This window comes from Zootoca vivipara, chromosome 12, assembly GCF_963506605.1.
Source record: "Zootoca vivipara chromosome 12, rZooViv1.1, whole genome shotgun sequence".
NCBI lineage: Eukaryota > Metazoa > Chordata > Lepidosauria > Squamata > Lacertidae > Zootoca > Zootoca vivipara.
Window position 1 is genome coordinate 30,198,386 of NC_083287.1, and position 17,307 is coordinate 30,215,692.

The window sequence follows — 17,307 nt, forward strand, 5'->3', positions numbered from 1 at the left end:
AAGTTAAAATTTTATTTATGTAATAAATGCATGAACAAATTAACACTGCAAGGGAATGCGTAAATGGCAGATTTTGTTCTTTTAAAGTGAGAACTCACACAGATCCACCCCCATGCCTTGCCATGTCTTTTCCTCCCGCTATGTTGTTCCATTTCAGTGAAAGAAAGCAATATTCCTATCTTGTGTAAGTTAGATTTCCACAGAACATCCATTAGATTTTCACTCCAGATGTTCCATTCTTGCTATTCAAATTAAAAGCAGCCCACAGTTCCTTTGTTGTCTGCATGTACATTGCAAACCAAAATGTTGGCAAAGGAATAAGGCTATCAGTGACAGAAAATTAAATAGAAGGTGAGCAGTGTGCAGTACTGTGCACTATATAAAGATGTGGAAGAGAGTGGAAGTTGAAATAATGAGAATATTGCAAAAGTAAACCACTATACTAAACCCCAGCAGGAACAAAAGGAAACTGTTCTTAAAACGATAACATTCACATTCCATAACCCTTCTGCAGTACAATTGCAAAACAGTACAATTGCAACATATAACAACAGACATTTATAACTGAAAATTCTGGACATGGGCAGAGATAGCAGAGAAGTGTTGTTGGATTATTATTATTTTAAGTAACATATTCATAATTATATTTTACCTCTTGAACTGTTAACGTCCATCTTCAAACTTTCACTTTTTTAAGAGGAAAGCTTAGGTTTGTGATTCTAATGCCAAAAACCTACATGTTTTGTAGCAGGAGTATCCTGCAGAACAAGAAGTGCAGGACACCTACTTATTGGACCAGCTGCTGTCCAGTTACACATAATTGTTATTTGAAACTTAGGCATTCAAAACAAGAACCAAAAGATGTTACAGTGCTGCTGCTTGTGTTGTTGAGTTTTTGTGATCTTTAGAAGTAAAGTGGAGTGGGGAGTTAAACAGACAGTTGCTAAAGGAGAAGGACTGAGAGCAACATCATGAGAGGGTTGTTTCTAGGACCAAGCAGAAACTGCAAAGTTCCCTTGTTATTTTTGTTATTGGATCCTGGGTGTTGTTTATGTAATCATGTTATATTTATAGTTCTGAAATGTTGATTTTTGTAAGTTATGTTTGCAATTGTGTTGTTTGGCTATGTTATTAGGAAACTCTTTTTTGTACCATTTTGTTTTGAAATATATTGCTTTCTTCGTGCAAGTTGCCTTGAGCATAATTTTTGTGTGTGTGTGGCAACGCTGCATGCAAATAAATGAAATGAAATGCGACACCATCACCATCATTTTATTTGTATGCCGCCTTTCCATCGTTAAAACAATGCTCAAGGCGGCTTACAATATGAAAAGATTTACAGTTACAAACATAGCAAAGTAGTCATAAAAAAAACACATCAAAACTACATAACCAAACTGAACAATTTCCACATACAGTGGTACCTCGGTTTATGAACACAATTGGTTCCGGAAGTCTGTTCATAAACTGAAGCGTTCATAAACTGAAGCAAACTTTCCCATTGAAAGTAATGGAAAGTGGATTAATCCGTTCCAGACGGTCCGCGGAGTAACCGTTCATAAACTGAAGCGAACTTTTTCATTGAAAGTAATGGAAAGTGGATTAATCCGTTCCAGACGGGTCCGCGAAGTACTTAAACTGAAGCGTTCATAAACTGAAACATGGGTGTAATTGGTTCCGGAAATCTGTTCATAAACTGAAGCGTTCATAAACTGAAGCGAACTTTCCCATTGAAAGTAATGGAAAGTGAATTAATCCGTTCCAGATGCGTCCGCGGCGTTCATAAACCGAAAATTCATAAACCGAGGTGTTCATAAACCGAGGTTCCACTGTAAAAATAAAGATACAAAAAAATAATATCAACAACAGCAAAAACTTATGTCAAAACTTCCCCCAAAATACCCCAGTTCTTGACAGTGGTGGTTCATGTTCATTGGAAGTGCCAGTTATAATTTTGACCTCAGCTTCCCTGTTAAGTTTTACAAAGGGTAGGTTGAGTCTAAGGAGGAGGAAACTGACTCACAGTGCCATTCTCTAGACTGGTTGTACATAGGGAGGGAGGCGGGGCAGGGGGCTAGCTGAGGGCAATATTAGGATGGTTGGGTAGTGCCCCATATACCTAATGGAGCAGCCCCCCCCCCACTGGAAACAGTCTTATATTCTCTCTTCTCTTCTCTTCTTTTCCAGGTGGATCATGCTACCCAGAGACAACCCAATGGCAGGATATATATATTTATTAATTTATATCCCACACATCCTTATTTCCAAAATGCGAGTATAAACTGTTCTTGTTATTTTGGGGTGCTGCCCAGAAAACAACTATTCTGCGGTGCCTGCTAATTAGAATGAGTGTAAATCAGAGGAGAGGTTAGGTCAGCCGTCCCCAACCTGGCACCCAGAAATGTTGGACTGCAACTCCCGCCACACCGTTGGCCATGCTGACTGGGGCTCAAGGGAGTCGTCGGATGAAACATCCAGAGGGCACCACGTTTGGGAAAGATTGATCTCTAGCCACATATCCAAATATACTGACATTTCAAATCTGTTTCTTGCATAGGGAAGCCGTTGGAATCCCTACTCAGCCATGAACAATAGGAGCCAACTCCTATTATGTCTTTCTTATATAATTTTTATTAAATTTTGTTTTACAATTTAAAATACTCAATTTGCATCCTTAAGATATCAATGACTTCCCTTCTTCTCTTTCCATGGTTCATTTTACATATCATAAATCCCTCCACATTTTACAAAAAAACCTATACCATTCAGTATTCCATTATTGCTTCCATCAAAACTTGTCAACACTGTTGAATTTATTTTAATGCTGCCAGCGTTTTCAGCTGTATACAATTATTTCCCATATATTCAATAAAACATTTTACCAATCTTCTTTAAATGTTACATTCTTCTTCTTCTCTTACTCTATGTGCTAAGTCTGCGGGCTGTGCATACCGTGTTTTCCCCAAAATAAGACACTGTCTTATATTTATTTTTCCTCAAGAAGACACACAATGGCTTATTTTCAGGGGATATCCTATTTTTATTACGTGTCCAGCCTCGCCTCTTCCTTGGCACCCTCCAGAACTGTGCCTATCTTATTTTCAGGGTATGGCTTATATTGCGCAAATGCTTAGAAATCCTGCTACGGTTACTAGGACCTGGCCGTGGACCACAGGGAATTGTCAACCAGGGGAGGGAGGGGGGCTTTAAGGAAATAAGGGTAATAGGTTAAGAATGAGGGTGATAGATTTAGCAAATGGGAATATTTTTAAGGGAAATTTGTAGGCTAAGGGGTTTTTTATAGACAGAATATTTTGTTTTTCTCTTCTTTTCTTCTTCTTCTTTAATAAGGGAATTTCAAGGATTTAAGAGTATTAAATTATGTGAAGATATAGAAAGTATTATTAGATGAGTATGTTACACGGTGAAAACTGCTGAAGATGGATACAAAATGGACTCGGGAAGGGTGGGACGGGGAAGTCAAAGTCATGATAATGATATAGCTAGATTGATGCTATTTTTTCTTTTTTTAATTTATTTTTTTGTGTGTGTGGTTTTTTGTATTTTTTTTCTTTTTTCCTTTTTTCTTCTTTTTTCTTTCTTGCTAAATATTAGGTCATATTGTGATGATAAGCGTTGTGATGATAAGTGTTTTAAGTTGAAAATCTCCAATAAAAATTATTTTTTTAAAAAAAAAGAAATCCTGCTACGGCTTATTGTATGGGTATGTCTTATTTTCGGGAAAACAGGGTATTCTTTCAACGTATGTTTTTAGATACAGTAGTACCTTGGTTCTCAAATGCCTTGGTACTCAAACAACTTGGACCCCAAACACTGCAAATCCGGAAGTGTTCCCGTTTGCAAATAAAAAATAAAAAAATTCGGAAGCTGAATGTGCTCCGTTTTGACTGTTACGCTTCTGATTTGAGTGCCACACTTCCATTTTGAGTGTTACGCTGAGGTCTGTCCGTTTTTGCTATTTATTTTGCGTTTTTGTTTTTGCGGCTTCTTTGCTGTTTTAGTGACTGTGTGGAACTCAGTTCAGCTACTGATTGACTGTGTGATTGCAGTGCATCGTTTATTGCTTTCATTTTATGGCTCAGTGGTCTCGTTAGATAGTAAAAATCATGTTAAATTGCTGTTTTAGGGGTTGTTTTTAAAAGTCTGGAACGGATGAATCCATTTTGCATTCCTTTCTTATGGGAAAGCGCACCTTGGTTTTGGAATGCTTTGGTTTTGGAACAGACTTCCGGAACGGATTAAGTTTGAGAATCAAGGTACCGCTCTATGTTGGAAACTGCATAGAGTGGCTGAGGCAATAAATATCATCATGTTACAGATAGGTAGCCGTGTTGGTCCAACATAGTCGAAACAAACAAACAAACAAAATTACTTCCAGTAGCACCTTAGAGACCAAGTAAGTTTGTCATAGGTATGAGCTTTCGTGTGCATGCACACTGAAGAAGAGGTCTCTAAGGTGCTACTGGAAGGAATTTTTTAATTTATTTTTATGTTTTGACTATCATCATCATGGAATAGGACGCTCTTATTGGAGGGTCTGCGACAAATTCCATCAGGAAGTGGGACGAGCTTCACCTGTTGAATGTCCAAAAAAAACACCCACAGGAGCCCTATTTATTTGTTGGGAGGGGCGGGAGGGAGCAGCGGGAACACTTCCAAGCTGCAGTGCTTTGGTGGGGAGAAAGGGAGAACAATCGCAGGAAGCCACAGCCGCGCCAGGCGCCTCTGGGCCCAGAAGGGAGAACAAACAAGTCCGTCAGGCCGCCCGGGTCTTTCGCCCGCCTGAGGCAAAGGAGGGGAACCGGGCGGTCGGCGGTGGGGGGACGGGACTGGGGGGGGGGGCAGGCTGAGGTAGCAACGGCAGCGGCGGTGGCCGAAGCTCCTCCCCTGCTCGGGGCCGTTCTCTTCCCCGGCGGCGGAGGAACATTGTGACGCTGGCGGCGCTGGAACACCTGAAGCCACGGCGGCCGAGGGCGACGTGAGGTAAAAACAAAAGCAAACCATTCTCGGGCGGAGGAAAGGGGAGGGGAGTCCCTGGCCAGGCAGCGGCCGGGAAGAGGGCGCCATGAGGCTCCCCCTGTGAGGAGGAGCGCGAGGCCGCGGAGCCCTTCGAGGGAGTTGAGGGGGGACGGGCGGGGACGACACGCGCAGCCGCCCTCCGCCCCCTTCCCTCACAGCCGCGGGCAAGGTAGGTGCGGAAGGAGCGCCGCTTTGGCCCAGCTGGAAAAGCAGGTTCTTCCTCTTGAGGCAGCGGCGGACGGTGACTACGCCGCCGCAGGGCGGAGCCGCGCATGCCGGGCAGGGACCACCAACCACCTCGGCAGGCGGCGTGTCTCTTAGGAAGGAGGAGGAGGAGAAGAAGCGAATAGGTCGGGGATGCCTGGAAGCGGGAGGTGGGTCGGGGTGAAGCGGGAGGAGGGGCGCGACCCTGGCAGATGGAGAAGGGAGCTGCAATCTGGGGGGGGGTCAGGATTCAACCCCCCCCCCAATTCTTCGCCTGGGTAACCACAATTCCCCCGATTCCAAAATGGCATCTCTCCCCCCCCTTTCTCGCCTTAGCCTTTGCTTGCTCGGTATCCCCCGCCCTCCCTTCTCATCCTTTTAGCAGATATGACAACCAGCAGGTGTATTTGCTTCCTCCTCCCCGGTTTGTTTTTTCTTTTTTGTAATTTGCTGCATGATTTGCTTTCAGTCGTTAACTTGGGCGCCTGCTGTTTGCAGGGCAGGGAAGCTGCTACTGACACTTTATGAGGTCAGCAGCACGGTGTTACCATTCAAGCTGATGAGGAATAATAATGGGTATTATTATTATTATTATTATTATTATTATTATTATTATTATTATTATTATTATCCAGTGCTTTTTCCTGGGGGTACGCAGGGGTAGGCATACCCCTAAACATTTGTGAAACTAAGCTTGGCCTCATTGAGGGGTAGTATTTCAATATGAGTAGGAAAATGAGAGTACCCCTAAACATTTTTAAGGAAAAAAAGCACTGATTAAATCTATAGCACTGGTACCAGAGGGGCCAACTTGAATGAAATATTGGGGGGTGGCGGCACATAAGCCCAGTCCCACATAATCAATCACTATTTGAATGGCAATGTCCATTAACTTGGGGTGGGCACTAAGCCTCCTCCAAAAAATTTTGGGGGCCAAAGGGACCCCAGCCCCTAAGAATTGGCTCCTAGGACTGGTACTTTGGGTGACTGCTAGGCACTGCACAAGCCCTGAATTGTTTTGTCTTGATCTGTGTTTTAGAGATTGCATTATCCAGTAATAAAAACTGTGTTGGGGTGGTCATGTCTCAGCTTCGTAAACTGGATTATGAATGAGCCTTTTGCCCACACATGCGTGCAGCCCCTTTGCTTCTTTCCCGGCTGATTCAACAGACAAATCAGGAAGGGGTGCCAACTTGAATAACATATTGGGGGGCATGTAAGCAGCACCCCACATAATTGATCACAAGATGTGGCACATGCACACCATTTGAATGGCAATGCCTATCAACTTTGGGGGAGGGGAACCAGCCCCCTCATATATTTTATTTGGTGGTGCAAAGGGACCTTGCCCCCTAGGAGTTGGCTTCTACCGGTAGGAATGGGGAAGTTTCCAATCTTATCCAAACCAGGAAACTATGGTTATCAGCTGTGAAACAAGCCAGTATGTTAATTGTGGTTTGAAGTTGTTTTAATATCCTGGCTTGTAACCATAGATTCATGGTTTGGATGATACAGGAAATGATGGTTAATTGGAGACTTACTGGTTTGATTGCAAGGAGTGGTGGGGCTGCATGCATGGGGGAAAGGCTCGTTTGTATCTTGACCCATTAAGTCAATAGATGATCATCTGAAAACAGAAATCATGAATTATAGCTTATAGCTTGCACCATCTGAAATGTTTAGGATCATGATGGCAACTGTATTGCACTCCTTTCCTAGAAATAGTGGCAGGTTAACAGGAGAACAGGAAGAACAGGTGGATGGAAAGCACCCTGGGGGGTTATTTATACCTCATCATCATTGTATGCTGTCTTTCCATAGTTAAACCATGCTTACAATATCTATATGAAAACATCATTAAATATGCAATAAAATCAGACAATCCCAAAAAATGCATAAATAGTTGCAGTAACAGTAAAAATGCTTCTCCAAAATAAACTCTCAATCCAACAGAAACCCCCAAACACACCACCACCCCAGTAGTTTCTAGGCATCCTGAGCAGGAAGTCTCTTTGGGTTTAAGAGCAAGATAATCTCTGAGCCCTTCAGCAGCAGCTTTGTAGTTGGAGTCTGTCAGGACCCTCCCATCCCTAAGCCATACTTCACTGTATGTATCTATATGTTGCCAGTGTTCTCCATGCATTGCTTCACATTGTATATCCCACCTAGACTTCAAGGGCACTGTGAGATGGGGACTTGTCCAAAGTCATCCTGTGACCTTCATAGCCGAACAGGGTTTTCACCTGAGTTTGACAAGTCCATGCAAAACTTTCAGGAAATGACTCTGTCAACAAACTTGAGGGAAACCCTTTCAAACCCATCCAAGTGAGAATTTCTGACATCTCTGATGTAGACTCACGGGAAGTGTGGCATTCATGCCAGACTGTATTTGAGAAACTTTTATCAACAAAGAATCAAATTAAACAGTAACAATGAGTATTAGTGTTTTGTTGATGTTTCTAATTACATTTTGCAGATAGTTATTTATTGATTTCATTGTATTTATGTTGTAAGCTGCCTTGATATTTGTTGCAAAAGTGCAGGTCACAAATATACAAACAAATGATAGTTTGCCTTCCAGCCAGACAACTCATGCACCAGATGGAAAGGTTCTGTTGTCATAAGGTAGCAAACTACCCATCACTGCCACTTCATAGGCCTGGATATGGACTCCCTGGGATATGCAGTCATTTTTTACTTGGGTCTTTCTCCACTGGTGCTCAAGTTCTTTCCTAGCCCATTTCATAGATCCCAGCACTTTAATATACCAGGGAGCAAAGGAGGCATTTCTTTAAGCCTTCTGCAGCCACTATCTGGTTCTAGGCGTGCCACCAGTGTCAGTTTTCTATCTGAAAAAATATTGTTCATCATAATGATTCCACAAGTGGAAAATGGAAAAAGTCATGTACTGTAGAGAGTTGTTGGAATAACAAACCAAAAGAAAGTTGTAAATCATTCAGTAGATAAATTGTGCTGTATACCAGAGAGAGCAGCTTAATGAATATTTTGTTCTACTAAGAATGCTAATTTTATTTGTCAAATGTACATATATTTATTTATTAAATTTGTATACTGCCCTATACCCATAGATCTCAGGGAAGTTCACAACATATGTTGTCTCTTTCCTCCATGCAGTTCAAAAATGGTGTATGTTCCCTGGTCTAAACAACTTCAAAAGCAGATGATGTAAATAACATGACTGAATGCTTTCCAGTGTTAACCAAATAAAATATTTTAAACATAGAAACTAGCAAATCAGTGGAAGATTTCCACATCCAGCTTAGTATTTATTCATTTATTTCATTTATGAATCACTTCCCAATGAAGCACCCAGAAGCAATATGCAATATAATATCATATAAAAGAAGTCACAAATATTAAAAACAGTTAAAGCAATTTCATATACTGTATAAGAACAATGGGAAACATATAAGCATGTGACAGGAAACATTTGAGCATGCGGTTGCTCACCTGCAGCATTCTTGGAAGAGTATGTTGTTGTTGTTTAGTCGTTTAGTCGTGTCCGACGCTTCGTGACCCCATGGACCATAGCACGCCAGGCACTCCTGTCTTCCACTGCCTCCCGCAGTTTGGTCAAACTCATGTTCGTAGCTTTGAGAACACTGTCTAACCATCTCGTCCTCTGTCGTCCCCTTCTCCTAGTGCCCTCAATCTTTCCCAACATCAGGGTCTTTTCCAATGATTCTTCTCTTCTCATGAGGTAGCCAAAGTATTGGAGCCTCAGCTTCACGATCTGTCCTTCCAGTGAGCACTCAGGGCTGATTTCCTTAAGAATGGACAGGTTTGATCTTCCTGCAGTCCATGGGACTCTCAAGAGTATAGCCACATGAAATTTCTGAATATGAAGTTTGGCTCTTAAACATAAAGATTCTTACAAACAAAAGCAACTTGAATGAATGGGTATGTTTATGGGAGTTTTTAATGTTCATCGGGCTCAGGATCCCAATAATTGTTTATCTTGAAGAAAACTTGAAGAATACTTAATATGATCCCAGTCAAGTAGTTTATCATGAATGAAAAATGATGCAAAAGTAGAAGTTGAAAATACGTGTGTATCAGTATAAAGGCAAGAAAGCCGCAAATGATTGCATTATTCTGCCAAACTAGGTGCATGATCAGGCTGAAAGTAGTTCCACTGAATCTAGATAATACTTAATACATTAAATTACACTGGATCGCTCAGAAGACCCATATATCCTTTAGAATACCACATTGCCAGACCAGACAGGATTCTGTCCCTCATTCTGGTAGGGGGTGGGGAGGCAACAATATTTCAGCCTTCATGTGTAGTGTGGAGTTTTCCCCAATAGATATTCCTACTAGGTCAATGACTGTTTGCTTCAGCTTTATATATTTAGCTTTTTTGTTTCCTTGTCAAGGTAGCTTATAATATAGCGTCAAAATATCACACATCTTTGTATAGTAGTTTCCAAGAGGCTGGTGTGTAAATTGTACCTTGGATACCATGTTAATCCCCCCCTCCGTATTTTTCTTACATGAATATTTTAATCAGCTGTTTAAATTGGCAGGTAAATCCAGGTTTTTGTTTTTACAGGTCAAGAGTAGCATTCTACTTGTTCTTTGTGTTTATTTTGAAAACTGGTTTGCTGTGCCTCCAGCCATTATATACAGTATTAGTTCTGCTGTTAAGGCAGGTGGCTGGTATTTTGCAATGGTATAACCTTGAAAGCACTTTTCTAGATTAAATCCTTCAGAGTATGGTTTAAAGCATCGCAAACAGCTAAGGTCCTTGAAATGTTGCACATCACACACACACACACTTGCCTTGCCAACTCTCAGGCCAAATTTATAAATAGCTGCACACCTGGATTGCCTATTGCAGTGGAATTGTCACTGGGAATCTAGGCAGGAAAGCTTCTAGGCCACAAATGGTTGACATGGGAATGTGTGAACAAGCAAACTACTGAGAGGTAATTTTGATTAATTGAAATCTATTTCCACCCTGTGTTTTTTTTTACCATATACGCTTGCCAGTCAATTGACTGCCTCTCATTTTCTGCAGTCAAAACATTTCTTAAATCCCGTAATGCTTTATGAAATTCTTGGTAGCAGCTTAACATTGCCTATTTATTGATAGCATTGTTTACTGTAAAGGGCAGGAGCAAGAGCTTAAGGCTGGTTAAACCTGCAGTAAATACCGGGAAATGTAGCAACATAGCAAAGCTTCTCTTTGTGGTCACCCCTTGTAACCGCAGGCTTCTGACTAGACCACCTCAGTAGCAAAGGTCACTGTTGGACCGAGCAGTCCAAAAGTGGTGGGTAGGAGTGGGAGAATCCAAGGCAGAGGAATCATGAAATCTTAAGGCCTGCTGCGCTCAACGCAAAAGGTGGGTGGGTATCTTTAGTTTTTCTTTCTTCTGTCCACTGTGGTTTCCTTCATATTTTTCTTCCCATTGGTCCCAACAGTTGCTAGAATTTGGTTATTTGCAAAGCTGTGATCTTTGGCTGTGACTCACCCCCCCCCACTCTTCGCCTAGCCTGTCTGTATTCATTCCTTTGTTCCTCTTGCTTCTTGGCTTGCCCATTTGTTACTTTTCCTCAGCCTTCAATTTTCTTTATTACCCATCCTGCTAAAAGTGCCTGATCCAGCAATGCTTCTTTTACCCTTGTAAGACCCCTGACATCTAATTTTACTTTAACCTTTGTGCAAAATTAGGGACAGCTAGAAACTCTCTGCATGTTTTCTGAAGTTAAGTGCTGAAGGAGAGGATGCACTGGGAGCCTGAAAGCAGAAAGAATGGGGGAGGGAATATTTTGTGGGATGGGTGGAGCTTCACAAGAGTGGGTGTTTATACAGGGGAAAGAACCACTTGGGTAGCATAGGAGTGAATGACAGTAAGGTCCTGGGAGAATGGGGTGGGTGGAACATATATTGGAGAATGATATGCTGGGATAGGTGAAGTAGTTATGTGAATGACCTGGGTAGAAATAAGTTTAAGACACAGCAGTAAATAAAAGCTGAACCTTCTACCGTGTTTCCCCTTTTTTAATACGTAGTCAAAAAGTAAGGCATGGCAAGGTTTTTAATCGTTTGAGAAATGTAAGACATACCCCGAAAATAAGCCATACTTCCGCGACGTGCGGAGCAAGACCACCTAGCGCCCCAGCCAGCTAGCGGGACCCAGTACGCCGGCCGCAACAGGAGGAGGAAGCCTGCCGGGTTGGGTCGATGCCCGGAAGCGGCGGCGGCTGCTGCAGTGCCGATAAAGCGTGCAGCAGTGCCGCACGGAACACTGAGGGCACAAGCCAGCAGGACCCAGCTCCTGCAATGCCGGCCGTGGCAGGAGGAGGAAGCCTGCCAGGTCGGGTTGGCGTTCGGAAGCGGCGGCGGCTGCAGCGCTGACAAAGCGCGAAGCAGCACCGCTCTCCCTCTCTGTGTGGGTGTCAGTCTCTTTCTGTGTGTGTGCGCGCGCGTCTCTCTCTCTCCCCCCCCGTGCGTCTTTCTCTCTCCCCCCCCCCGTGCGTCTTTCTCTCTCTCTCCCCCTGTGTGCGCGTCTGTCTCTCTCTGTTTGTGATCGCGTCTCTCCCCCCCCCCGACAGAGAAAAGGTGCCGCGCAGGTTCCTCTTCGGCTCGTCATTCAGCTGCCCCAGCCTCCTCGCCGAGAGCTGACGCCGCTCCTCTCCTCCTCCTTCCCTCCCCCCTCCTTCCGTCAGTCCGTCAGTTGGGGTTGCGCGCGCCAGAGCCGCAGGCCCAAGCCTCGTCCCCCTCGCGCTTCCCTCACTAGCGTCTCGGAGCGGGACGGGTCCCGGCCTCCCTCCTCATTCTCCGGCCAGCGTGAGAGAGCCCGGGGAGCAGCCTCTATACCTCCACGCGCGCACACACACGGCCGCCGCTGCCTTCGAAGCCATGGCAGCAAGCGCCAAGCCGAAGCAGGAGGAGAAGCACCTAAAGCTGCTGAGGGAGATGAGCAGCCTCCCAGTGCTCCCACCCAATCGCGAGTGCTTCAACTGCGACCAGCGCCGTCCCACCTACACTGACATGACGGAGGGCAGCTTCGTGTATACCTCCTGCTCCACCTCACAGAGTGAAGTCCCCCCCGTCCCCCCCCGTGTGCACGTCTGTCTCCTAGGCAGGTGGCCATCCAGCCTCAGCTTAGAAGCCTCCAAGGAAGGAGAGCCCTTGATTCAGGATGGGGGAGGAGGGGAAACGGAGAGAATAGAAGAGGCAGAAAATGCACGCGGGAGAGAGCGCCAAGTTGTACCGGCACTTAAATAAAAAAAGACACCCCCTGAAAATAAGCCACCGTGTGCTTTTTTAAGGGAAAAAAGTTGTAAGACGGTGTCTTAAAAAGGGGGAAACACGGTATCAGCCACACCCTGTGTTGGCTAAGGGTGTTGAACACAAGGTAGTGAAACAGAAATGCAAAATGATACTAAGTGATCTAAAAGGTTACATATAGTTAATCAAGAGTATGTTGGCTGTACAGAAGAATGTATTCTCCCCCATGTGCTCCAATGTAGAAGGGTTGAATGACTTCCGCATTTAATCTTCTAGGAGCAAGGTAAACATATTTTAATTGTAAGGCATGAACAGTGGTTCCTATCACAGTCTAGTCAAATGAGTTTAGAACTGGGCTATAAGTAGTTCAAGTATAGGATTAAAGAACCATTGAAGCTAGGTCTGTGCACCTCAAGGATTTTTGGACATTCTACAGCCATTGTGCTGTGTGGTAAACCACTTTTGCAACCGAAAGGAGCCTCAAGGAATTTCGCATATGGTATATGGGGGTGATTCTGGTATTTCAAAGGAAAAAGCAGGGGAAATGTCTCTAGTGCCTAGGTCAGGAGATGTCAACCTGGTCCCTACCATCCACTAGTGGGCGTTTTAGGATTCTAGGTGGGCGGTAGGGGGTTCTACGGCACAAGCTGAATCCTCCTTCCATCGAGCACTGGTGGGCGGTAAGGAAATTTTACCATCAAGAAAGATGTATTAGTGGGTATTAGGTATAAAAAGGTTGACTACCCCTGGCATAGGTCTTCAGCTGTTGGGTTGGGGCCCAGTACTGGCGGGTTCAAGAAACTGCTGCAGCTGCAATGGACAGCATTGGAAGCATGGGCTGTGCTTCCTGAAATGGAAAAGCTGAGTAAGAGGAGCAAAAAACCTTGCACATTTTATGACTGAAAATTTTGTATTGCAGAAAGAGGTTTCTAAATTTATTGAGGATTTTTTTGCTGGATATTAGTTGCTAACTAGGTTTTTACTACAGCTGTAGAACTGGAAGGAATATTCATTATAAAAGCTACAGATTCCCAAGCAACTGTTTCGATGCAAAATTGCAACCATCAACTTGAATACTTTGCAAGAGGGTTTTTGTTTTTGCTTTTTAATTGGTGATAGATTTAGGAACTTAAAAACACAAAAAAACAAATAACTGCCACCGACAAGCTACAGCTTAGTCAGGTCACAATGAAAGCCTTTTTGTTTTCACATTTGTTACCTGTCTGGTTGTATAAACAAATAATTGTGTCTGCAAAACCCAAATCCTGCCTCTCCCATTAGAAGTATTCCTATTATTTCCGAGCACAGTTCAAAGTGTTGGTGCTGACCTTTAAAGCCCTAAATGGCCTTGGTGCAGTATACCTGAAGGAGCGTCTCCACCCCCATCGTTCTGCCTGGACACTGAGGTCCAGTACCGAGGGACTTCTGGCGGTTCCCTCGTTGCAAGAAGCCAAGTTGCAGGGAACCAGGCAGAGGGCCTTCTCAGTGGTGGTGCCCGCCCTGTGGAACGCCCTCCCATCAGATGTCAAAGAGAAAAACAGCTATCAGATTTTTAGAAGACATCTGAAGGCAGCCCTGTTTAGGGAGGCTTTTAATGTTTAATAGATTGTATTTCATTTTTCTGTTGGAAGCCGCCCAGAGTGGCTGGGGAAACCCAACCAGATGGGTGGGGTATGAATAATAAATTATTATTATTATTATTATTATTATTATTATTATTATTATTATTATTATTATTATTTTAGAATCTAAGGACTCTTCAAATGATACCTTAACTGCATAGTGGATTGCTATTTAAAAAAACCTGCATCAAAAGTAGTTAGGAAATGAAGTTACTTTGTTTAGCAACAACTTTTTGAGTTTATTATCCTCCACTAATTTTACTCAAGAGTTGAAGAAATGAAATAGCTCTAATCTAAGACAGCAACAGTCCCCCCCCCCCCTGGCCTTCATTCAAGATAGCAGCTGCAGTCTTGTTTTGTGAGAAGCTGAGGGATATCCATAAAGAAGTCACAGTCCAGAATATGTGATTAAGACATCTACCTTTATGATTAAGAACTGAACAGAAGGTAGCCCAAGGATGAAGGAAGCAAAGCATGTTAAAGTCTTAGTTCTTGCCAATCTTACATATATTCATTCCTTTTTAGAGTATTTCCATTACTGCAGTGGGAGTACATGCAAATGTAAATATCATGATTGGTATGAAACTAGTATCATTGGTAATTGGCTGCCATACAAAACATATCATCAGCATAGCTGGGCTTAAATTGATGTTAAGCCTATTACACAGTCCTGTGAATCATTGCTATATAGTTGGAAAAACCTATTTTCATGTAAAATGCTGTTTCCAAAGGTAAATGTTTTCTGACAGTTTGAAAGCCCCAAAGTAGAAATGGAAAACGTATTTTCCTTGTCTCTTAAAGGTAAAGGGACCCCTGACCATTAGGTCCAGTCGTGACCGACTCTGGGGTTGCACACTCATCTCGCATTATTGGCCGAGGGAGCCGGCGTATAGCTTCCAGGTCATGTGGCCAGCATGACAAAGCCACTTCTGGCGAACCAGAGCAGCACACGGAAACACCGTTTACCTTCCTGCTGTAGCGGTTCCTACTTATCTACTTGCATTTTGACGTGCTTTCGAACTGCTAGGTTGGCAGGAGCTGGGACTGAGCAACGGGAGCTCACCCCGTCACAGGGATTCGAACCGCTGACCTTCTGATCAGCAAGCCCTAGGCTCAGTGGTTTAACCCACAGTGCCACCTGGGTCTTACTTGTCTCCTTGTCTCTTACTGATATTTAAATATATATTAAAAATAATACTTGCTAGCTCTATTTGTGTATGGAGATGTAATGCTGGCATCTACAAACCACAGTTTGCACATGGACATCCAGTTTCAGTAATGTGCTCTCACTTCTCTGTTCTCTGGAACAATTTCCCCTCACCCTTCATTTCCTTGTGTCAACCATGTTTAGCATGATATGGACAAACACTATCCCTGGTACTTTCCTAGCCCAAAATGTAACCATGGTTTGAGGTGGCTTATGAGATAATCTGGTTTGTGTTGATGATAGTTTGTGTTGGTGTAATTGTTATGTAGCATCATGGTTAACTGGAAGGAAGGAGGGAAGAAAATTTCTCCATAGAAAGGTGGGTGTGGCATGTGTTCACAAGATAGGTTCCATATTTGCACCTAATGATTTGCAAGAATCTAGTGTTGTATCTGTACTGGGTTTATAACTTCATTCTGAAAGTTTATGTGAGCTGTTAGATGTGTTCCAGCCGTCCTCTTTTTCAACATGAAATGAAGTATATATCCATCAGTACCAGGGGCAGTACAGGCAACTCCCCATTCATATGCATTCAAGGCATGTATGATGCCACACATGTGCATCACCATGAACCTGGAAGTGGCACAAAAGGGGGCAAAATGGCCCTAAGAGTTTATTTTTCTTGTTTGTCTATTATAGTGAAACTGTTGAATACCAGTTATGCACTATATATTGGTCTATACCTTATATATTCTGTGATATATATCTCTATATAGTGCATAATTGGTATCTATCAGCTAAATGTTGTCTGTGCCATGGTTTAGGGCTAGCATAACTGAAATGATCTCATCCACTGATGCAAAAGAAAACGTGATGATTATGCAATAACACTTACTAAGGAGAACTTCTGTATCCGTGCATGAACTTAGCTGAATCCTTGGGATTCACTGAGGATACAAGAATTTATCTTCTCTGAGAAATGCATTATATTTTTCAAAGTAAACAGTATAAACACGACAAAGCTTTGGGATGCATAATCACATCAATCATTTTGCTGTGCTTTTCTTCCCTTATTTCATAGTGTTTGAAGAAAATAACAAAAGATGGATGACCACAAATAGTAAGTAGATTTCTCTGTGTTTGTATCTGTATCTGTAGCAGTAATAAAGTTAAGGCACAGCCTTTCCCAAAACTGACCAAAAAAAATCAAGCTATAGCTGCAGAATAGTTCATCCATACTCCTAAGTATGAAGAAGCCAGGAAAACTGGGGTGGTTGTAGGAGCTAAGGTCGGGAAAATGCAAGTCAGTGTAGAACTGTACAAGGAATGTAAATACAGACAGAGATGTTGCATCAAATGCTGCTTATATGATATCTTGCATGATTTCAACTTGTCTCTTAAATATTTCGTAAATAAACTAGCATCTTGCCTCCTAGCAGTTATTCAAGGGAATTTTATGATCGGTATGCCCAAGGCCAAGAGAAGTCTGTGGTCAATAAAATGCAGCAGAAATACTGGAAGACAAAACAAACTCTTATCAAAGTCACAGGAAAGAAGGAAGATGAACATGTGGTGGCCTCAGATGCAGATCTGGATGCAAAACTAGAGGTAGGCTTGGCAGCCCAGATATTTCCTCACAAAGGGGGGAAATCCTATGTTAGGAAGTCGCAAAAATTGGGCCAGGTTCCAAAAGGCCCTGCAGCTTTTCAACCCTAGCTTCCCTGTTGCAGCTCCCCTTGCCACTCTGCCCCTCAGATGCACCCTAATGTTAGAGGGACCCTTGGATATGGCATTTCATGAGGTATGAGAACAGTGGTGCAGCTAAGTAAAATCTGACCCTGGACTTAATGGAGCCTGGGAGGTGCTTAAGGTGGCCATGCGTAGGGCTCCAGTTGTGAAGCACACTGTTAACATTTATCTCCTCCCAGCACCATTCTATACTTTCCAACTGCTTTTTCTTTCCTGATAAGTTAGAGCAGACCTCCCCGCACAAAAAATAAAACCCCCAAAAAGCAACCAAACCAACACAGTTT

General features: G+C 43.1%; 1 protein-coding gene across 9 annotated transcripts in view; it reads left to right on the forward strand.

Moving 5' to 3' along the window:
• The first annotated feature begins 4,715 nt into the window (after positions 1–4,715).
• Positions 4,716–17,307, forward strand: part of ICA1 (islet cell autoantigen 1) — a 61,517-nt gene continuing 48,925 nt past the window's right edge. For 2 of the 9 annotated variants that reach the window (XM_035129091.2, XM_035129092.2), the window contains exons 1-3: positions 4,716–5,004; positions 16,356–16,394; positions 16,711–16,882. In XM_035129091.2, the coding sequence (XP_034984982.2) occupies positions 16,378–16,394; positions 16,711–16,882 (189 nt within the window). In that variant the 5' untranslated portion in view covers positions 4,716–5,004; positions 16,356–16,377. Of the gene's footprint in view, positions 5,005–5,052; positions 5,210–5,235; positions 5,415–16,355; positions 16,395–16,710; positions 16,883–17,307 lie in introns of those variants that run through there. The other 7 variants (XM_035129082.2, XM_035129085.2, XM_035129084.2 and 4 more) reach the window with 7 other exon arrangements.